At 57.5% G+C, this 21,511-nt stretch overlaps 2 protein-coding genes and 1 long non-coding RNA gene across 7 annotated transcripts in view; 2 read left to right on the top strand and 1 right to left on the bottom strand.

Moving 5' to 3' along the window:
• The window catches only part of SEMA3F (semaphorin 3F), a 29,378-nt gene extending 16,311 nt beyond the window's left edge, over positions 1-13,067 (top strand). The window contains exons 3-19 of one of the 2 annotated variants that reach the window (XM_001496513.7): positions 2,013-2,173; positions 2,276-2,338; positions 2,458-2,577; positions 3,291-3,383; positions 4,944-5,037; positions 6,360-6,479; positions 6,958-7,097; positions 7,217-7,331; positions 7,497-7,566; positions 7,734-7,878; positions 8,940-9,162; positions 9,801-9,889; positions 10,022-10,063; positions 10,249-10,406; positions 10,595-10,662; positions 10,944-11,077; positions 11,732-13,067. In XM_001496513.7, the coding sequence (XP_001496563.3) occupies positions 2,013-2,173; positions 2,276-2,338; positions 2,458-2,577; positions 3,291-3,383; positions 4,944-5,037; positions 6,360-6,479; positions 6,958-7,097; positions 7,217-7,331; positions 7,497-7,566; positions 7,734-7,878; positions 8,940-9,162; positions 9,801-9,889; positions 10,022-10,063; positions 10,249-10,406; positions 10,595-10,662; positions 10,944-11,077; positions 11,732-12,142 (2,246 nt within the window). In that variant the 3' untranslated portion in view covers positions 12,143-13,067. The remainder of the gene's footprint in view (positions 1-2,012; positions 2,174-2,275; positions 2,339-2,457; positions 2,578-3,290; positions 3,384-4,943; positions 5,038-6,359; positions 6,480-6,957; positions 7,098-7,216; positions 7,332-7,496; positions 7,567-7,733; positions 7,879-8,939; positions 9,163-9,800; positions 9,890-10,021; positions 10,064-10,248; positions 10,407-10,594; positions 10,663-10,943; positions 11,078-11,731) is intronic. The other variant, XM_005600641.4, reaches the window with a different exon arrangement.
• Positions 13,068-15,143: 2,076 nt separating this feature from the next.
• On the top strand, positions 15,144-20,413 carry GNAT1 (G protein subunit alpha transducin 1). The gene is made up of 9 exons (XM_070238875.1): positions 15,144-15,647; positions 16,936-16,978; positions 17,084-17,225; positions 17,319-17,476; positions 17,567-17,695; positions 17,929-18,058; positions 18,344-18,497; positions 18,624-18,815; positions 19,168-20,413. Exons 1-8 carry the CDS (start codon positions 15,542-15,544, stop codon positions 18,812-18,814), a joined length of 1,053 nt encoding a protein of 350 aa, XP_070094976.1. The 5' UTR covers positions 15,144-15,541; the 3' UTR covers position 18,815; positions 19,168-20,413.
• LOC111768332 (uncharacterized) lies at positions 16,611-19,676 on the bottom strand. 4 transcript variants are annotated; one of them, XR_011427290.1, is made up of 5 exons: positions 19,506-19,676; positions 18,638-18,790; positions 18,368-18,444; positions 17,073-18,200; positions 16,611-16,772 (listed from the first exon to the last, which is right to left on the bottom strand). It is a non-coding gene; the product is annotated as an uncharacterized lncRNA (long non-coding RNA). The 4 variants fall into 4 exon arrangements; XR_011427293.1 differs by lacking the exon at positions 19,506-19,676 and adding an exon at positions 18,915-18,966; XR_011427292.1 differs by lacking the exons at positions 16,611-16,772; positions 17,073-18,200; positions 19,506-19,676 and adding an exon at positions 18,939-19,015 and having other exon boundaries at positions 18,308-18,444.
• Positions 20,414-21,511: the final 1,098 nt, after the last annotated feature.

The following is a 21,511-nucleotide window of genomic DNA, read 5'->3' as shown; positions in this document are numbered from 1 at the left end:
TGGCTGGTTGCATCCCAGGGACTCGATGTTTGGAGCTTTCCCCCACCCCAGATGCCTGTGTCCGAAGATGCCCACTTGAGCCTCTGCCTCCCTCCCCTCTATTGCCCCCCGAATGCCCCTAGCCCAGCAGGACGGGTAAGGGCACAACGAAGGCCATGCCCCCAGCCAGGGTATAAATAACCCCTGGCGGGCTGTCCCAGTCTGGGGGGGCTCTGCTGGCAGCCCCACTTCCTCTCTGGCCACTTCCTGGCCCTGGGGGTATGGGAGTATTTACTTTCCTGTTGTCACTATGGTTGGGTGCCCAGGCGGGGGACTCCGAGTAGCCCAACAACAGGTGCAGGACAGGTGCCCAGACTGCCCTGCCCAGGACTTCAGAGGCACCGCCGGACAGGCGGGTGAGGCCGTAGCCAGGCAGGGATCGGCCCTTTGATCCCTCGGCGTCCCTGCGTCCCAGCGGTTGGCCAAGGTCATCACCTGTATTCTTTTGACACCATGTAGTCAGGGCTGCGCAGGGCAAGGCCTTTGGTTGTCTCCCAGCCCCTCAGACGGGGGCTGTGGGTCTGCTGTGGGAGTCCCTTGGCTCCCAGCCCACCTCATATACCCATCTCATCCTGGAGCTCTCATCCAAAGCTGCTCTCAGGCACAGCCCCTCCAACTCTGCACCAGGGTCCCCAGCACACAGCAGGGGTCAGGGTCAGCCAGGCCAGTTGGAGACAGCTGCCTGAGTGGAGGGTGACCTTGATTGATGGGATAGGGTCACCTGCTGGTCCCACCTTCGGGCAGTGTCTAGGGCCTCAGCTCCCAGCTGCTCTCCCTTTCCACGCCTCCCCGTTGATTGACCCTGTGAAATGGGTTACCACCTGTGGAATGGGTTACCACCTGTGGGGCGGGGAGATGGGACATGGATGATCCCCTTGGTGAATGCCTCATCTTGTGCAGGACATGTGTGTGCATGTGTGCATACCTGGGCCATGTGCGTACATGCATGTGCTCTTCTGTGTGCTGCCATCTCAAGCCTCCTGTGCTGGTGAATATTCATCAGCCTCATTACAATCTTCCCCCTGTTGCTGAGCTAAAAATAGCTGGTGGTGGGTGGAGGAGGGGCTTACCAAGGGGACCCCTTGGCTCTCCCCCTCCCAGAGGAAAGTTCCCAAGCTTCCTGGAGTCCTATGTCTGTCATTGACCTTTCACCTGCTAAGTTCCCTCCCGTCCTTCAACCCCAGGAAGGAGGACTTTCCTCCAGGAACCTGGGGGTGGGAGGGCCAAGGCTGCCAGACTCACGCAAAAGAGAAACTGAGGACTCAGCTGGAACCTGCCCCCAGCCCCAGGACACTGCAGCACTAGGGGGAGGGTCTCTTTCCTGGGAAAGACTGTCCCTGGCTAGTTCAAAGTGGCCTGAGAATTCCACCATTAGCAGCCCAGTGAGATCTGAGGGAAACCCAAAGTCTGTTACGCAGTATGGCTCCAGCAGGGCTTTCTGGTGTCCTGGCTAACCTACTCAGACAAGGTGGGACCTTGCTGTGTGCCAGCTTTGCCCTCTGTCTGGTGGGCAGCTGGGGTGAGGACAGGGCATCCTGCCTCTGTTCCAGCATCTACAGGCTGTCCTGGATGTACCTGCCCCCCACTCCCCTGCTCGTTAACCCTTTTAGGCCCCTGTGGGAAGCTGGCCCCACCCTGAGCATAGGAGCATTAACCCCCACCTGAATAAAGGCTCTTTGATGCCATCACACGCCCTGGCCCTTGCCCACTGCCCTTTCATTGGGACCCAGAGACCGGCTAGGGCTGCCGATGAATCAGGGCTTTAGCTTTGGGCATGGCCCCTACCCTGGCCTGCCCACCTGTCCCACTTTCTCCTTCCAGCATGTCAGGGACTAGAGAGGGAGCTAAGTAGGCCCTGGAGGGGAAGCTGGGGGTTTAAAATGACTGTGTGGTGGAGGTCTCCCCTCTGTCAAAGTGGGTATGGCTGGATGATCTCTGAGGGTCCCAACTGCTGCCCTGCCCTCCACTCACAGAGCTTAAGGCCACAGGGACTGCCCACTTCTTTAACTTCCTGCTCAACACAACTGACTACCGGATCCTACTCAAGGACGAGGACCACGACCGCATGTATGTGGGCAGCAAGGACTACGTGCTATCCCTGGACCTGCACGACATCAACCGAGAGCCCCTCATTGTAAGGGCCAGCCCAGATGTTGGGTGGGGGATGAGGGACACAGGGCCCCGGGGCTGGCGGCCTTGTCCAGCAGGCTGTACCCTCTGATCTCCATCTCTGCAGATCCACTGGGCAGCCTCCCCACAGCGCATTGAGGAGTGCGTGCTCTCAGGCAAGGATGGCAACGTGAGTGTGGTGGGGTCCACAGGTGGGATGGGAAATGGGGAGTGGGGCAGGTGACCCCAGGGAGGCAGTGGAGCCAGGCAGGCATCCGGGTACCTCTTTGGCTTTCCCTCCCACCCCAGGGTGAGTGTGGGAACTTCGTCAGGCTCATCCAGCCCTGGAACCGCACACACCTGTACGTGTGTGGGACCGGCGCCTACAACCCCATGTGTACCTACGTAAACCGTGGCCGCCGTGCCCAGGTAAGCCCCACCCACCCAGGCCCTTTGCTGCCCCCATTGGTGGCTACATTCCAGGGTTATCACTGATGGGAGAATGGGCTTGAGCCCCAGCCTTGCCACTTCCCAGCCCTGTGACCTTGGGTGAGTGACTCCTTACACCTCTCAGAGCCTCAGTTTCTCACCTGAAAGTGGGGCTAATAGCTGCCTTTCTCACAGGTTGGTGTGAGGAGAAGGCAGAGAGCTAACACTCCCAAAGCTCTTAGCACTGTGCCTGGCACATAGTAAGCACTTGCTCCATATGAGGCAGTAGTTCTCTTGGCTATGCCTGTGGACCGTGCCCCTGCAGCTAAGCCAGGGGGCCTGGAGGGGGCCTCAGCCTCAGGAGACTGGATGCCTGGATCAGCTTCCGTCCCACAACCTGGGGGAGAGTTGCCACTTCCTCAGCTCTGCCCCACCCTGCCCGCTTCTGCCCTTTTCCATTTCCATGTGGGCATGTGTGTGAGCTGGTGCCACCTTGTAGAGCATGTGTGAAAGTGATTGGACCAAAGGGACACATGTGTGCAGGCGTGCACCAAGCTGTATGTGTGTGTGCACCTACAGGTGCATATATGTACTCTGGGGCCCAAGTGCTCACGTGTGTGCCTGGCACGTGTGGTGTGAGAGACTGGCAGCCCAAGTCCGCTCCCCCAGCCCCTTCCACCCTTGGCTCTAACCCTTGTTCCTCATCTTCTCAGGCCATGTCCTGGACCCAGATGCAGGTGGTCAGAGGCCGAGGCAACAGAGCCACGGATGGTACCTTCCGCCTGACGCCCACGGCCCCACGCCAGGTGGGCCTCATCCCTCCAGGCCCTCCAGGCAGTACTGCCAGCCAGGAATCTGTACCTAGGCCAGCTTCCCCGCAGTCTTCCCTCTATCTCTGGGCCCCCAACCCCACTCCTTCCCCTCTAGTGCCCTCAGGCTCTGAAGGCGTTCCCAGTTGGATTCATGTCAACCTCACTGTGACCCCTGCAGGCAAGAAATCATGAAGCCACCAGGTGGGGAAGACAGGAGCCCTGGGGACAGCTGTGCCTTAGTCTCATAACACGTGTGTAGACACACATGGGTACACATCAACATACTCTTGGGCACATGTTGTGTACTCTCAAACCCACATCTTTCTTAGTACCCAGAGTGGAAACATGGCACATGTGTACAGTCTGACACATTATTCTCAGGTGCCCATGCCCCATGCCTCCCATGGGTCATCGGTTGACACAGGTGTCCTGCACACTCACATGCTTGGGGCTCTCTTCCCCGGGGGTGGGAGGGACAGAGCTGTCTGTCCACTAGTCATGACCTGGGACTGGGCTGGGGGGGCTGGGGCTGCCGGTGAATGATAGAGCAAGTGGGCACTTGAGCATGAGTGTCTGTGGCAGGGAGTGCTGAAAAGTGGGACTGCTCAGACTCTGCGTGTGTGGTGCCTAGGGCGTGAGCAGTGGGTTCCGTGTGCTGCCAGTGATGTTTGCTATGCTTTGTGTGTAGCCCCACGTGTGCAGGAAGTCATGTGTGCAGAGTGGAACTGGAAGCGGGCCTGTGTACACCTTCCCATCGCCATCCCTGCCACCTGCTGCCACCTCCTTCCTGCCTCTGTGCCTCCCTGCTTTCCCTCCCTTCTTCCCATGAGCTCACCCTGGTCCCAGTGCCTCCACCAACCTTCTTCCTGGCATCTTCAGGCTGGGCTGGGAGGCACAGGGGGCTTTGTGAATTCCATGTGGTCTGGGCTGGACCCCTCAATTCCTGGCTCTCTAGGGAGACATGTGGAGCTGGGGGCTCTGCTGAGGGGCAGGAAAAAGGCCATGGCCTATTAGTCTGTCCTGAGGACCACAGGTAGGGCACAAAGCCTGGGGAAGCAGTGGCTTCAGAGCCCTCTGACCTGGAGGGACCTTATGGCAGAGGACAGGATCCCAGGCCCTTGGCCGGTACCTCCTACCTTGGTCAATTTGACAGCCCCTTCTTGGCCCAGGACAGGCAGCCACAGCTCACAGTTGTGCTTCTGTGGCCCAAGGGGGCTATGGCCAAAGTCTTCCAGAACCAGTGGGCATGGACAGGCTTCGGCCCCTATAAGCCCATCCCATGCCCCTCTCATGGCCCCCAAAGCAGAGTCCTCTGAGACTTGATTCCCAGGTCTTATCTGAGACCTGGGATCAGGAAATCCCTCCCTTGGAACTTTCAGCATGGCCCTACCCCGGAAGACCTGGCTAGACAGTTAAAACCCAAAGAGATGTGGGGATTGAAGGGAGGTGGCTTCAGGAGTGTCCCTGGGGACTCGCTCTCACCCTGGGATGACCCTTGCCCTTTCCGGCTCTGGGACGAGCTTGGACGATGCTGAGTCCCCCTCTGCCCTGCAGGATTACATCTTCTACCTGGAGCCTGAGAGACTCGAGTCAGGGAAGGGCAAGTGTCCGTACGACCCCAAGCTGGACACAGCCTCAGCCCTCATCAGTGAGTGCCCCCACCCCACCCTGGTTCTACAGCCTGAAGGTGTGGCCTCTGCCTCTGGAGTGGGGGGCATGGTACCAACACACCCCAGGGCTGAGATAGTGAACATGCCGTCCCTGAACCTCCCCAATGGGGCCCCACTTGGCAGGGAGAGGGGTACAGACCAGACCCTAGTGTGAACTGAGGGGCGGAAACAAGGTGGTGTAAGCCTCCATCCAGCCTCTCAGATGGAGTGCCAAGGGGACCAGATCCTACTCTGAAATCCACAGTGTGGTTCATGCAAAGGCCAGAATTCTCCCGGCTGCAGGCACCCGGAAGAGAAGATGAGCTGAGTCTGTACTAGGGGTAGTATAAGGCAGGTGGTCCCATAACATGTTCTCGGTTCTGGAGGCTGAGAAAGGCCCACAAGGAAGCACCAATGGAGGTCCTGGCCCTGTGACCAGCTCGGGGGAGTTTGTTTCTGGTCTGGCCAGGTGTCTGGGAGAGTTGGGGGAATGTTCTCTGAGGAGGGGTCCTGCCTGGGGCCTCTAGAGCAGCTGCTGCCCCTGCCTCCCGGTGGGGTGAGTCCACCACTGACCCTGGCCCCTGCACTCTGCCTGTTTTCTGGCTGCCCAACCCGGTCTGCCTCTCAGAGCAGCTGCAGGGCGCTGTGCTACCTCCAAGCCTGGGAAAGGCCCCGGGGCAGAGGGTAGGCATTATCCTTCCCCTCTTGGTGAGTGATAAGGTTCCTAGCCTGATGGCAGAGCCCAGACCAGGGAGTCTGATGGGGGAAGACTGGGCCTGCCCTGGGGAGTCTAGAGGGAAGACATGAGTGGAGTGCTAGAGCCAGCATGGTTGTTAAATTTTCAGGTATTTTGTGAGCTAACTGTTAAGCATAGCTATTATTAAACATTCTATAAACTTAGAATTAAATAAATTACTTTAAAAACAAAGGTAAAAATACTCAAAACTCATTACTTCCTAATTATTTTACCACTATTTTATTATTATCTCTGCTCTTGAGGTTATTGACATCTGTTTTATCTGTGGGGTGGAAATACTATACTGTTGGCAGCTCTTCCCAACTCCACTTTCAGTGACCTCAGGTTAGTAGCTTGAAATCAGCCGTGGTGGGAGTATTTACACCACAGCAATTGGCTCTTGCTACTAGTCAGAGCTAATTGCTACTAATCCCAGTCCTCCCAGAGCCAGCACCCCACCGGTGATAGGATCGTGCCCTGGGGAGCCTGAGGGGGAGACAGGACCCTGCCTTGGAGGTCATTTGGGCTGTGTTGTGGTCCTATCAAAGGGCGGTCCCCCTGACTGACCCACCGGCCCACCCACAGACGAGGAACTCTATGCTGGTGTGTACATCGACTTCATGGGCACTGATGCAGCGATCTTCCGCACGCTTGGAAAGCAGACAGCCATGCGCACAGATCAGTACAACTCCCGGTGGCTCAATGGTGAGCACAACCTGCAAGACCTTCAGTGGGCAGTGTGTCTGGGATGTGTCAGGGGAATCATAAAGAAGCTCTTGGGGCCAGCCTGGTGGCATAGTGGTTAAGTGTGCACGTTCTGCTTTGGCGGCCCGGGGTTCGCCGGTTTGGATCCCGGGTGTGGACATCACACTGCCTGGCAAGCCATGCTGTGGCAGGTGTCCCACATATAAAGTAGAGGAAGATGGGCACAGATGTTAGCTCAGGGCCAGTCTTCCTCAGCAAAGAGAAGAGGATTGGCGGCAGATGTTAGCTCAGGGCTAATCTTCCTCAAAAAAAAAAAAACCTCTCGTGGGGTAATTTTTGGCCCTATGCCTGGCTAGGGCAGGGGTAGTTTCTTGTCTGGGGAAGAATTAGGGCTGTTCCTCTGCCTGGCTGGGAATTGTGATGGGGAAAGAGGCATGTTGGAGGAGGGCTCACTCAGTGAACCCCTGCCCACCTGCAGAGCCTTCCTTCATCCACGCTGAGCTCGTCCCCGACAGCGCTGAGCGCAATGACGATAAGCTCTACTTCTTCTTCCGTGAGCGGTCCGCAGAGGCGCCGCAGAGCCCCGCTGTGTATGCCCGAATTGGACGGATCTGCCTGGTAGGCACTGGCAGGGCCCCCATGTGGCCCCCTTTCCAGACTCGTTCCTTGCTCTGTCAGTCCACCAGCAGAGTCTTGGGGGTGAGTAAGCTGATCTGATCTGGCCCCCTGCCCCCTAGAATGATGATGGTGGCCACTGCTGCCTGGTCAACAAGTGGAGCACATTCCTGAAGGCACGGCTAGTCTGCTCCGTGCCAGGCGAGGATGGCATTGAGACTCACTTCGATGAGCTCCGTGAGTACCCAGCAGGCAGGTGGAGTCCTGTGGCTACTATGGGAGGGATGGAGCCTGGATGGGTGGTCAGGGTGCATTTGGTGGGCTCCCCTGGGCAGGAGTGGGCAGGGCCCTGGGGCTCCTAGGGCTGGGTACCTTCCCAGCACCTTCTCCCTCTGTCCCCAGAGGATGTGTTTGTCCAGCAGACCCAGGATGTGAGGAATCCAGTCATTTACGCTGTCTTTACCTCCTCGGGGTGAGGCTGGGGCTGGGGCCAGCAGTGGTGGAGGGTGGCTGGGTTGGGGGGCTATGACTCGTGGAGGACCCCAGCCTGATGGCGAGCTGTGGGGTGGGAGCAGGCTGGGGAGGGACCCTGGGCCAAAGGTCTGCCCTACTCACAGCAGCAGCCTGTCCTACCCGCAGCTCCGTATTCCGAGGCTCTGCTGTGTGTGTCTACTCCATGGCTGACATTCGCATGGTCTTCAATGGGCCCTTTGCCCACAAAGAGGGCCCCAACTACCAGTGGATGCCCTTCTCAGGGAAGATGCCCTACCCACGGCCCGGCACGGTGAGGACCCCACTCACTCCGCCTCTCCCCTTCCTCTCCTTCCACGAGGCCTGCTCTGGGCCAGGCCCTTTGCAGACATGGGCCCCACCATCATGGAGCTCACAGCTAGGAGGGAGAGGTGGACCATACACACATATAAACCCACGATTTACCCTCAATAAAGCTGAAATTAAAAAAAAACACACACAAACACAAAAAACACCATTTACACACAGGGTAAGGCTGTGAAGGGACCCAGCCAGGATCCTGAAACAAAGATGGTGGGCTGGGTGTGACAGGCTGCTCCCTCAGGCTGCTGTTTGGGAGCTGAAAGTTGGAGGGAAGAGTCTTCATGGCAGAGCTGTGGGGCAGGCTGGATGTCAGCATAGCTGGCTAACAGTAGGCAAGGAGGTGAGGGTGAGCAGGGCAGGGTGGGAGGTGATCCACTTGATCTTGGTGTGACATGGGCCACTGCAGGAGTAAGCAGGAGAGCAACATGATCTGATCAAACACAGTGGGCAGTTACTACTCCATGTGGTCAGGGCTGGGAGCAGGAAGGTTGTCTCAGCAGAGGTCAGGGAAGGCTTCCCCCCAGAGATGAACTTGGAGGCTGGAAGGATGGGCTGGAGTTAGGCTGGCAGGGGTGGGGAGCAGGCAGAGGGAACAGCATTGGGGAAGGAGTAGAGCATGCCTAGGGTGTTAAAGGAACTAGGGCCTGCAGTCCCACTGAGCGGGGGTGGGGGGCGGGGAGGAGACTGGAGGAATAGCCAGAGAGGAAGGAGACAACTGGGTGGGGATGATGACGTGGAAAGGGAGTGGTCAGCTCTGCTGAGCACTGCCACAAGGTCATGGCACATGAGGCCAGGGAAGTGACCATGGTATTTGGCCATGTGGGACCTTGGGACTTTGGCTGAAGGAGGACCTGTAGAGACTGGGTGTAAGACAAAAGCCTGGATGGGGGTTCTGAGGAGCAGAGCAGGTGGAGGTAGTGGGGACAGAGAGCAGAGGTTTCTCCTGAAGCTAATGGGTCCAGCGAGCCATGCCCAGGTGGCCTGGGCCTGATGCTCATCACCTGCCTGCAGTGCCCTGGCGGAACCTTCACACCATCCATGAAGTCCACCAAGGACTATCCTGATGAAGTCATCAACTTCATGCGCAGCCACCCACTCATGTACCAGGCTGTGTACCCTCTGCAGCGGAGGCCCCTGGTGGTCCGCACAGGTGCTCCCTACCGGCTCACCACTGTTGCTGTGGACCAGGTGGATGCAGCTGATGGGCGCTATGAGGTGCTTTTCCTGGGCACAGGTACCCACTGCTGCTCCCAGCCCCTCCCACGCTGGGCCCACTGGGTGGAGGGTGCTGATCCATGGGGCTGGGACCTGCCTTGCTGGGGGTTGCTACAGGCTTGTCAAGGTCAACTCTGCCACCTTCGTCCTTTGGAGCCTTCTCCCTATTGCCAGGATAACAGACTAGGGGATGGGGAAACTCCCACCGCCATCCTTGGGGGCTGGGAGAGCAGGGACACTGGGCACCTGGGGACCCTTGTATGGTCAGGAAAGGGGGGACAGATGGCAGACACCTCCAGGATACATTGATCCAAATACTGACACACATGCTCTCAGGTGCACACTTGCTAGTGCAGCCACCTCGGTTCCAGCCTCGCTCAACACAGAGGAATACCTCCAGTGTCCTGTTCTCAGCAGTGCCCAAATGAGGGTCTGGGGTGGGAGGGGCAGACCCTGGCTGTGACCCCCTAATCCTGGGCCACTCCTCTCAGACCTCTTCCCCTCATCCTGGTGGGAAACTCTTCAACCCTGGCACAGAGCTCCTTCTCCACTGCCCTCCGGGGGGGGTGGGGGTGCCCTGGTGGGGGAAGGGCCTGAGGCTGGTGCCCCTTCCCCAGCGTCCTCAGCCCCACTGAGGCCCTGCTCGGCCCGTTCCAGACCGCGGGACAGTGCAGAAGGTCATTGTGCTGCCCAAGGATGACCAGGAGATGGAGGAGCTCATGCTGGAGGAGGTGGAGGTCTTCAAGGTGGGTGTGACACGATCCAGTCCTGTCTTCCTCACCCTGGCCCTCCTCAGTACCAGCTCCTGACCTCAGATTTCAAGGTCAGGGCAGGGAGGAGACCCCCAGGGTCCCAAGCTGACCCTTATATTCTTCCAGGATCCAGCACCCGTTAAGACCATGACCATCTCTTCCAAGAGAGTGAGTTTTGGCGAGGTGGGCTGGGGGTGGCATTGCAGTTTGCTTCGCCTTGGGGTCATGCCCTTAGCACAGCGATAGGGAAACTGAGGCACAGAATAGGAAGGGAAGGAACCCAGCCCAACTGGCTCCTGATGGGGGCTGACTGTGGGGCCTAGGAATTGACGATCCCCTACCCCCACCTCCAGCAACAACTGTACGTGGCCTCAGCCGTGGGTGTCACACACCTGAGCCTACACCGCTGCCAGGCTTATGGGGCTGCTTGTGCCGACTGCTGCCTCGCCCGGGACCCCTACTGCGCCTGGGATGGCCAGGCCTGTTCCCGCTACACAGCATCCTCCAAGAGGTGTGGACCCCCAGATCCTTGGAACTTTAGCCACCAGATGCAGGGCCCTGTCCTGGGTGTTTGGAGATGGAGGTGATATTACCCGGGGGAAGTCTATGGGTGAGACATCCTACCCTCGAGTCTTAGGGGTACAGGCACCTGGGGGGAAGCTTCCTTGAGAATACTCCTTCAGGAGCTATCCTCACCAGGCGGAGCCGCCGGCAGGACGTCCGGCACGGGAACCCCATCAGGCAGTGCCGTGGGTTCAACTCCAATGGTGAGTGTGCTGTGCATCACAGTGTGGAGCCCTCGGCAGCCCACCCAGCTGCTCGCAGGGTCCCCCACTGGAAGGATTCTCCCATGGTTCATAGGGGTGAGGGGGCTCAGGGTTTTGGAGATAGGATGTCCCTAGCCACCCCCTCAAGAAGTGGATGCCTGATGGCCAGCCCTGCCTTTATGAATGGGTGTCCTGTATGCGCTCCTCAGTGCTGCCCCTTGCTAGCCTGCAGTCTGCCCAGAGGCAATGCTGCTTCCCCACAGCGCCCTCTTGTTCTACAGCCAACAAGAATGCCGTGGAGTCGGTGCAGTATGGTGTGGCGGGCAGTGCAGCCTTCCTTGAGTGCCAGCCCCGCTCACCCCAGGCAACTGTTAAGTGGCTGTTCCAGCGAGATCCCAGTGACCGGCGTCGTGAGGTGATTTCCTGTGCCCCACAGTCCTCGCTGTGGATGCAGGCGTCCCTTGTACAGTAGAAATTCCACGTGGGTGGAATGTGGCATAGGGGCCAATCTGGGGAAGCCCTCGTTCTAAGAAAGCCCCTCCAAACTCCTTTCCCTACATGGAAATCATTTGGGCGACTAGTTATATGGAAACGCTGTCGAGTTTCCATGGTATATGAAAACCATTTATAGGCATGCCTCTTTACATGAAAATTCCAGGTGTGTTCTCCACTGGAAGTACACCTCGTTGTGTGGAAACATCACTTGGTTGAGTTCCAGTATATGGACATTCTGTGGGGTAGCCCTCATTTTAAGGGAACACTTCCAAGGCATCCCTTTTTATATGGAAACTCCATGAGGGTGCCCCAATTGAGTATTCTCATTAAATAGAAGTTCTGTGTATATGCTCCAAAATTCTCTCATTGTACAGAATCCCCTTATGGTCATCCCTCCTGAAGTGGAAATGTGTATTGGTGCCTTCTTCAAATGTTATGTGGTTTTTCTTGGTATATGGAAATTCCACATGGGTACCCCTACATGGATTGGCCACAAAGGTGGTCTGATCAGGGAGCTGGCTGCGGCAGCAGAGTGGTCAAACAGTCCCTGAGCCCCCGCCCCCTACCCCTGCAGATCCGTGCAGAGGACCGCTTCCTGCGCACAGAGCAGGGCTTGCTGCTTCGTGCCCTGCAGCTCGGGGACCGCGGCCTCTACTCCTGCACAGCCACCGAGAACAACTTCAAGCATGTCGTCACACGAGTGCAGCTGCATGTACTGGGCCGGGACGCTGTCCATGCTGCCCTCTTCCCACCACCAGCTGTGAGCGCCCCTCCACCTGCAGGCGCTGGCCTCCCCACGCCCCCTTACCAGGAGCTGGCCCAGCTGCTGGCCCAGCCAGAAGTGGGCCTCATCCACCAGTACTGCCAGGGCTACTGGCGCCACGTGCCCCCCAGCCCCAGGGATGCCCCAGGGGCACCCCGGCCTCCTGAACCCCAGGACCAGAAAAAGCCCCGGAACCGCCGCCACCACCCGCCGGACACATGAGGCCAGCTGTCTGCGCCCTGCCATGGGCCAGCCTAGCCCTTGTCTCTTTTAATATAAAAGATATATATATATAAATATATATAAATATATAAAATATCTATATTCTATACACACCCTGCCCCTGCAAAGACAGTATTTATTGGTGGGTTGTATATAGCCTGCCTCAGCGGCAGCATCACCCAGAACTTAAACCCATGCTGGTCAGAGATGGCAGAAAACAGAGCCCACCAAACCAGGCCCAGCCAGTTGGCAGGGCCAGGCCAGGACTACACAGTCCCTAGACTCAGCTGGGAGTCTACCTGCTCGACACCACCACTGGGATCTACAGGACACGGAGGGAGCAAGCTCTACCTGGATGCGGCATGGACTGTACACCTTTGTCAATGTGTGCTGTCAACCTGTGCCGCTGGCATAGATGTGGATGCGAGGACTGCTTCAGAGACTCGGGGTGGGGGCTGGGGGCTCAGATGCACTCAGAGAAGGGAAGAAGAGGTGGTCACAGGATGCCAGCCCCTGCCTGGGAGGGGGGCACTCAGTCAAGGCCAGCCCCTTCCCGGGTATTTATTCTGTATTTATTGGGGACAGGAGAAGAGCCCCACCTGGGTGCTGCAGCACCTCCAGCCCCTCCTCCCTCCCTTCCTGGCCACTCTACCTCTGCTTTTTCTGGGCCACTGTGACCCAGGGCCTGGGAGAATAGCAGAGAGGCCAGGAGCAGGAAGGGCTGGGGGAGCGGGGCATGGTGGAGGCTTGGGGCCTGCAGCAGCTCTTCAGGGTTCCCTTCTGCCCACCACTTCAGGTGATGGGTGTAAATAGCTCTGGGGGGCAGTTGGGTAGGTGGGTAGGGGCTCCTGGTGGCCCTCTGCTGCTCAGGCCACAGCTGCCCTTGGGTTCCATCTTGCTAATAAACACTGGCTCTGGGACTGGACTTTGGCTTTTCTCCTTGGCAGAGGAGGGAGGATGGGGGTCCAGCCTGTGCCCAGATTCTGTCTCTCCTGATCTCCCCACCATGTGGCCTGGCCACCAGTTCCCACACCTCTTCACTCATTCACTCATTCCATTCACTTTCATTCACTCATTCAACTGTTTGATCATTATTCAATGCTGCTTTCTCACCTGGCTTTGTGTCTGGCCTTGTCCTGGGCACTAAAGACTCAGAACTGGCAAGACAAAGCCACAGCCCTCACAGTCCAGCTTCCTCCGCCCTGAGAGTCGATAAAATTCCCATTCTTCCTGCCTCCTTCCAGCCAGCTCTCAGCAGAGGGCCCAGCATGAGCAAATGTCCAGAAGTGGGGAAGGCAAGGAGGAGAGATGGGGAGCTGCAGGAGAGAAGGAAGTGGGGCTGGGGGCCCTGGACCAAATTAATGAGTCAAGCCTTGGCAGGGGAAGCTAAGAGCTGGGGAGGTCAGGGATCTAGCAGGGCTTAGGGCTATACCTGGCAGGTAAGAGGAGCCAGGTGGAGACTGGGAGGCAGTGGATTGGCCTGACTACTTTAAATAAACCCAATATATAGAAACCAGGTTTTTGCTGGTTTAGCAATCCTGGGCTCCTGTACCACCCCAAACCCCTCGAGTATATAAGGGGCTGCAGAGACCCCCAGGGCCCACTTGCAATGTGGGAGGTGGAGGATGGATGGAACCTGAAGGCTGAAAGTGACACAAATGATCTGTTGCTCCTGGACAGATCCCTCTCATCCAACAGGGTAGATAGTGAAGCCACCAGCCAATAGTAGGAGCCGGTATCCACTTCCCACATGTTTAGGGACAGTCTTCAATGCTCAGTTAACTGGGGCCCTGGCACCCCCTCGTGGTCTCTTGGGTATGCAACAGAGTTGAGTACTAAAAGGCAGCCAGGTTTCCAGGAGGGAGTCCAGCCAGGAGGCCCTGAGAGCCCAGGGAGGGCCTCTGATGGGAGGTGGGAAACCTCCAGAGCCTGGGAGCTCAACACTGTGGCTCAATGGAACCACTTCTGCCCGGCAGCCCACCCTGTCCCATCTGAGCCCACACACAGACCCTTGATACTGAGGCAGATGTGCCCTAGAGATACACCTAGGCAGGTCCCAAGTACCCACTGGGGACAGAACAGGAACAGGGTAGATGAGCTCCACCCCTCCATGCCCCTGAGAACACCAAACCCGCTCTGGAACTCAGTTTCCCCATCTGACAACAGACCTGCAAAACATTCTCTTGAAGAGCCTGACCACCTCTGCAGATCAGAGACTTTGTTGCACTTGAGTACACATGTACACACAGGCACAGGCGCACACAAGTGTGTACACATACAGGCATACACATACATAAATGTACATGCACACAGGCACAAACACAGGCCAGCGTGCACCAACACACATTGCATGTGTACATGCAGGTGTACATTCACACACACATATGCACACATGTTAATCCACACAAGCACAGCAATGAACACATATGAACACTGTACACATGAAGAGAAATTCACAAAAGTACATCTACACATTTGCGCACACTTGCACACGTGTACATAAACATGCACTCACAAAAGCACAAACACACAAACGTGTACACACAAGTATATACTGACAAATACGTGTCATGTCATAGCCTTGGTTGGTGCCAGGAAAGGATAGACACACACAGCCAGGCACACAGCAGACATGCACGCCCACCCAAGCTCATTGGAATCATGGAGGCATGTAGAGGCCCTGCCCAGGTCAGATCCAGCCCTTGGTACCGGGCAAATGTAGGGTCCACTTTTTCCTCTTGACTCCCTGCAGACCATGGAACCCTGGCCCAGAGTCACCCAACCCTTTTCAATCACCTCCCGCTGTGTGACTCTCTGAGCCTCCACTTCCTCATCAGTAAAATGGAGCTGATGATGGGGCACCCACCCCCCAGGGCCAGTGTGAGCTTACAACAAGCTAAGGAGCAGTGCTGAGCCCAGTGCTGGGTAGGGGGCCTCTACTCCCCGCTGCCAGCCCCACCCTCTATTGTCCCGGCTCCTGGGGCTCGAGGCCCTATCTTCCCCTTTCTGAGGCTGGACCCTACCAAACTTATCTCCCTGCTCTAGGGTAGGGGCTGGACTGTCTCCAGGATCTTTCCTGGAGTGTTGGGCGGGTAGAGGGGAGTGCAGAGTCAGCAGTTGAGGGATTGGGGCCATGCCAGCCTGATTAGAAGGGCTGGGGGCTGAGCTGGATTCACCTGTCCTTGTCCCTGATTGGCTCTGGGGTACCTCCAGCTCCCAAATCCCACTAAGCAGCCCCACCAGGGCCCGCACAGGTCTGTGGAGAGCCAGTTGGTTGCCAGTCCTAGGGCCAGAAGGGTGTCTGGGGAGGCCAGAGGCTGACCTGAGCCTGGCTCTGGGGATCCCCTCCATCCAGAAGAGCCACCTGACCACCGTGTTCCTTCACCTGCTGCTGGAACCATGGGAGCTGGGGCCAGTGCGGAGGAGAAGCACTCAAGGGAGCTGGAAAAGAAGCTGAAAGAAGATGCTGAGAAGGATGCTCGAACCGTGAAACTTCTGCTTCTGGGTAGGGGTGTGGGCCCAAGTGGGGCCATTGCCACCAGGGCATAGGCCCGGGGGCAGGCAGGTGGCCCTTCTGTGAAGCAGGGGTAACCTGGGAAGAAGAATGAGCCTGCAACAAGGCAGGGAACAGAGTGGGAGCCCTGGCAGGGCTTGGCCTGATAGGCAATACTCCTGTTCCCCAAGGCTGGGTGTCCCACAGACCCCTCTCCAGAGGGCCCTCCCTCAGGCAACCTCCCCTCGGGAGAAGTGTGTGCCAACCACATTTTTGTGCAGATGTGTGTATGAGGCACACTTGTACCCTGGCTGGGCTCCCTCAAGCTTCAGCCTTCCACTTGATGGGCCTTCTGGGAAGGGCTCAGAAATGAGGGGTCTCCTTGGTAGCCCCACAATAGGGCTGCTCCCTTGGGAAGGACAAGGTCACGGTGCTCCTGGGAGTGGGTAGCCTCTAGGACTGCTCAGATCCACAGACAATGACCCTCAGCTTCCAGCGTTTTATTGTTGGGAGACCTGCAAAGCAGCTAAAGGGGGTAGAGGGGTACTAATGCCCATTGGGGGATAGAGAAAGCCATGTCCCTGGTCCCATGGGTAGTGAGGGGAGATGAGGCTGACCCAGTGCCTCGAGGCCACTGCCTCGCCCCAAAGGGAAGAAGGAGCTGCTTTGAGAGGGTAGTGCAGGCTCCCCCGCAGGCTCTCCAGGGTCCAGTCAGGCAGCTGGATGTGGGCAGAGGGACCAAGACAGACTATCCTGGGGAAGACAGAGAAGCTAAACCAGAAATCCCATTAACTACGCCCAACGCCCTCGCGAGAGCAGGCTCAGAGGGGCTGTCAACTCTGTCCTCTCCCCGACCCAAAGGTGCTAATTCCCTTTGAGCCTCTTGGAGACACTCCCCTCCCACCTCAGATGAAAAGCAGGGGTTGACCCAGCTCAAATAATCTCGTGCGTGCAGTACAAGAACTCTTCACAAGGTGGCGCTCCAGTTTGTCTTTATTTTGGTCTCAGACTAATAAAGACTTCGTATATCAGCATCTTCGAGGCTCGCCAGCACAGTTGAGGTCGCTGATGTCCCTCGTCAGCCCCTCTCCGTCACTCCTGATATTTACAAAAGTTTTTCTGCCAGGGTATCAGAATCTTTGAGGGGTGGGGGGAAAACAGGTGGGACTGGGGGTTGGGCTTAAGCCCTGTGTCCCCCTAGCCATCTTCCGGGCTTCCCGGGGAGGGGGTGGGGGCGGGCGGGTGGAATTGGGGGAGGTGAGGTCAGCGTGGCTCTGAGGCACCGGGGCTTCCCTTCCAGGTGCAGGTGAGTCCGGGAAGAGCACCATTGTCAAGCAGATGAAGTGAGTACCCCTGCCCGTCCCAGGACCCTGGGGATGGGTGCGTGAATGGGGCCTGTCCTTCCCCAGCCGCCCATGAGTCGCTGACCCGGTTCACCTCGGCCGCAGGATTATCCACCAGGATGGGTACTCGCTGGAAGAGTGCCTCGAGTTCATTGCCATCATCTACGGCAACACGCTGCAGTCCATCCTGGCCATCGTGCGCGCCATGACTACGCTCAACATCCAATACGGAGACTCTGCGCGCCAGGTGTGCCAGGAGGCGGGCTGAGCAGGGCCTCTGGGTACTCGAGGCCCAGGGCTGGGCCCACGGTCACACCAACCACTCCCGCCCTGACCCCAGGACGATGCCCGGAAGCTGATGCACATGGCAGACACCATCGAAGAGGGCACGATGCCCAAAGAGATGTCGGACATCATCCAGCGACTGTGGAAGGACTCGGGTATTCAGGCCTGTTTCGATCGCGCCTCGGAGTACCAGCTCAACGACTCCGCTGGCTAGTGAGCGCACAGGCAGGGCACGGGGGTGCGGGCAGGGTCCTGTCACACCCCCTCCACCCAACCCCACCCACACCCCGGGGTCTCCCGCAGCTACCTCTCCGACCTGGAGCGCCTGGTAACCCCGGGCTATGTGCCCACTGAGCAGGACGTGCTGCGCTCGCGTGTCAAGACCACGGGCATCATTGAGACGCAGTTCTCCTTCAAGGACCTCAACTTCCGGTACAACCACCCTCGCTCTCACTCCCGGGGCCTGCCCACGAGTTTACCGCCCCGAGGCCCCGTCCCTACTAGAGACCCTGCCCCTTCTGAGACACCCTGCCCACGGAAAGGCCCGGCCCTTCAGATGCCAATCCCCTCTGAGCACCCCCCAGCCGGCATTAGGAGGCGAGGGGATGCCTGTGGGCACGTCCAGAGGCCTGGATGCGTGGGTTCAGGCGCCAATGGCCTGGCAGGATGTTCGATGTTGGTGGACAGCGCTCGGAGCGCAAGAAGTGGATCCACTGCTTCGAGGGTGTGACCTGCATCATCTTCATCGCGGCACTGAGCGCCTACGACATGGTGCTAGTGGAGGATGATGAAGTGGTGAGTGCCAAGCAGGGCCCGTGTGTTGAGGGGGGAGGCGGGAGACAGTGTTGCGGAAGCCGGAGCGTCTGCGAGGGGATATTCGTTCCAGAGCTGTCTGAAGCAGGAGAGGAGGCAGCCAGCAGCCCCACTGAGGGGGACCCTGGAAGACTTGGGGCTGTCAGAGAGGGGAGGCCCCGGCTGCCCCAGAGCCCAGAGAGGAGGGGTCGGCTCGTCGGCCGAGGCCGCGCGGGGGGCAGCTGCCCATCTCTCCCCGTGGTGCCTGACAGCCTCTGCCCTCCTCAGAACCGCATGCACGAGAGCCTGCACCTGTTCAACAGCATCTGCAACCACCGCTACTTCGCCACCACGTCCATCGTGCTCTTCCTCAACAAGAAGGACGTTTTCTCGGAGAAGATAAAAAAGGCGCACCTCAGCATCTGCTTCCCGGACTACAACGGTGAGACCGCCCCCCCCGGCCCGGCCGCCAGGCGGCGCCCCAACCCCACGCTCGACCTCGGCCTGCGCTCCCCGCGCGGCGCTGCGGGAAGGATCCGCAGGGAGTGATAGCCCCCTCCCCCGCCAGGGCCCAACACCTACGAGGACGCGGGCAACTACATCAAGGTGCAGTTCCTCGAGCTCAACATGCGACGCGACGTGAAGGAGATCTATTCCCATATGACGTGCGCCACCGACACGCAGAACGTCAAGTTTGTCTTCGACGCTGTCACCGACATCATCATCAAGGAGAACCTGAAAGATTGCGGCCTCTTCTGAGGTGGGCCCCTCGCGGGCCCGGATGCTCCCTGTCGTGCCCCTTTGTCTCAGTACCCCAAGCCCGGTCCTCAGCTCCCCACCCCACATCACTACAGCAGACCTCGCCCCAGCTCTCCAGACTCACAGCACTGCCTGGACTCTACTGCTTCTAGGCCCCACCCTGGTTCCTCAGGTTCCACCCCACTGCCACAGGTCCCTCCCCTGGGTCACAAGTCCCACCTACTTAATGTCTCTTGACCCCGCCCAGATCCCCAGGTGTCACTGCTTCCAAACCCACCTCCACATGTCTCTCAGCCTAAGCCAAATTATTTTGGGGCTCAAGGATGTTGACATGGTTCCTTTTCTCTTCACAGGTGCCTGAACTCATTTGTGTCCCTGAGACCTTTTAGCCCTAGCCGCCTTGTAGCCCCAGCCCACAGGACCCTATCAGCTTCCCAGGACTCCTGGGCCCCAGCCTGTGGCCCCACCAGCCACAGACCCAAAGCCCGGAGCCTCCCCTATGGCTCCCAGGTCTCCTAGAGTCCACTGCCCCCAACCCCAGCGCTGCCCTTCGTGGCCTGGCTGCACTAGCCTCCAGGACCCACCACAGCCAGCCCCAGCTAGGAACAGGCAAGACTTGGGGTGCCAGAGCTCACAGTGACTCAGCAGTGCAGGACCGACCAGTCTCCTACAGCTCTCGCCCGTGACTCACCTGGTGGGTCTGGGCTCAGCAAATAGCCCTCCCTCCCAGAGTTTCATGAAGGGCAGTGGGGCAGGCAGAGATCCCTCCTCCACGCAGTCCTGTTGCCTACCATCAGCCCATACCAGCCTTACCACCTCCATGTGACAAGTCTGACACCTGTCTACCCAGTGGCCAGTGACTGTCCTTCTCAGCAACTTCAGGGGTCCAAAGTCCAAGCCAGCTCTGGCCTGTGCAGCTCCTACATAGATGAATTAATGAGTAGGGGTAGGCCTGGGAGCCCCTAGGTGCTAGGGAGAGACTCAAGCTGGACTCTTCCCCACATTCCAGGTTTAGAGTAACCCCCTAGCCCCTTCCCCCACAAGCTCTTCCCCCTCTGTCCGTCCTTGGACACCAGATCCATGTTCTACCTTACCCAGCCACCCACAGTACTCCAGGCCCTCAGGTCAAGGGCATGGTCTGTTGAGGGAGGGTACTGTTGACACCAGCTATGGCCAATAGTCGAGCTGTCCTGAGGGGTGGCTGGGGGCAGAGTTCAGCTCCCATCGATCAGCCCCAGGCAGAGGATTTGGGACAGGATGGATGCCTAGGTTGTGCCCAGAGGGGTCTACCGCAGGTGAGGTCATAAGCAAACCTAGGTGACCCTCTTGTCCCTGCCAGCAGCTTCTTTCACCCTTTCCACTCAGGGCCCATTACCTGGCAGGAAAAACTGAGGGCCATGCCTGAACCATCAGGGACAAAGGCCCATGCCCCACATCCCTGCTCCCTGCTTCCTCATCAGGCACTGAGTCCTTTCGGATGCCGGTGGGCTGGAGTCTGTGCTGCAGGTGAGGACAAAGAGCTTCATCTAGCAAGGCCAGGCACCATTTGCCCTCCACTTAGCTGGATGCACGGACTCTGTAATAAACCTTTACATCAGGGCCCAGCTGTCCTTTCTTGGGGAGAGGGGAGAGCATTAATTATCGCGAGTCGCGGGCATTTAAATATTCAGTGCCCAGTGCTGGGCTGGACATGAGTGGGAAGATAGTCCCTTCCAGGGAGAAGCACCTGGCCTGACATGGCAGGGGGCACTCTTGGGGCCATGGGACCAACTTGTGTCTCTTGAGGAGGAATGAGGGGGAAAGGAGCCATGGGAGATGTTCACAGGGACAGTCTTGGATCAAGAGGGAGTTTTGAGGTGGAAGTTCAGTCTGGTGGGGACAGTAGAATGTGTAATGCCCAGGAACACGGGCCACAGTTCAGCGGAGAAGGAGCAGGGAAGGGGGACATGGGGTGGGGAGACAATGGGCAGGTGCCAAATGCCAGCCTGAGGGCCTGGGCTTCCTCCAGAAGACAATGGGTCTTGGAAGCCCTTGAAGCTAGGACATAACTGCAGGGCTGGGATCAGGGTGAGGCAAATGAGGACCTCACTTCTGGTACAAAATTTAAGGTTGTGCCAAAAAATTCAGTAATCAAGATAAATAATATGTTAATGCAATACTCCTAAAAATCAAAATTATTGCAAAGGAAATCCATGAGGAACAAAATATCAAAATTTTAAATAAAGACAAGATCAAAGAGAGCCCTGTCAAGCCATCTTGGAGCCTGAAGCAAGAGGAAAAATGTCCACTCCTAGACTTGTTTTTATGTATTTTCAATGGTTAATGTTTTTACAGAACATTAAAGTAGTTGAAAAAACATTGAAAAATTGAAAGTAGGTACATTAAAACTCACAATATCATTTTAAGCTTAAATATTTTATTTATACCTAAAACAGAATTTATAATTTTATTTTCCTGGCTTTAATGAAAATAAATCATCAATAATATTTTCCAAATCTGCTTATGGAAAAAATAATCATTAAAACTTTTCATAAAAACATATTTATAGGAGTACACATTTTTCCTGGGGGCCAGTGTGAGCAGGCATGGGGGAGGAGAGGAGTGGGGCTGAGGGGTCCATGAGGAAGAGACATATGTCCTCATTACCCCATGGGGCCAGGATCTGCAAGGAAGGACTCAGCGACAAGGGTCTGGATC

Source organism: Equus caballus, chromosome 16, assembly GCF_041296265.1.
Source record: "Equus caballus isolate H_3958 breed thoroughbred chromosome 16, TB-T2T, whole genome shotgun sequence".
Lineage (NCBI taxonomy): Eukaryota > Metazoa > Chordata > Mammalia > Perissodactyla > Equidae > Equus > Equus caballus.
The sequence above is the reverse complement of the archived record's forward strand: the minus strand, read 5'-3'. Positions and strand labels throughout refer to the sequence as shown.

Coding starts and splice junctions, on each gene's coding strand:
- GNAT1 (XM_070238875.1), top strand. CDS start 15,542: ATGGGAGCTGGGGCCAGTGCGGAGGAGAAGCACTCAAGGGAGCTGGAA. Junction 17,226..17,318: donor ACGGAGACTCTGCGCGCCAG/GTGTGCCAGGAG, acceptor CCCTGACCCCAG/GACGATGCCCGGAAGCTGAT. Junction 17,477..17,566: donor CTCAACGACTCCGCTGGCTA/GTGAGCGCACAG, acceptor GGTCTCCCGCAG/CTACCTCTCCGACCTGGAGC.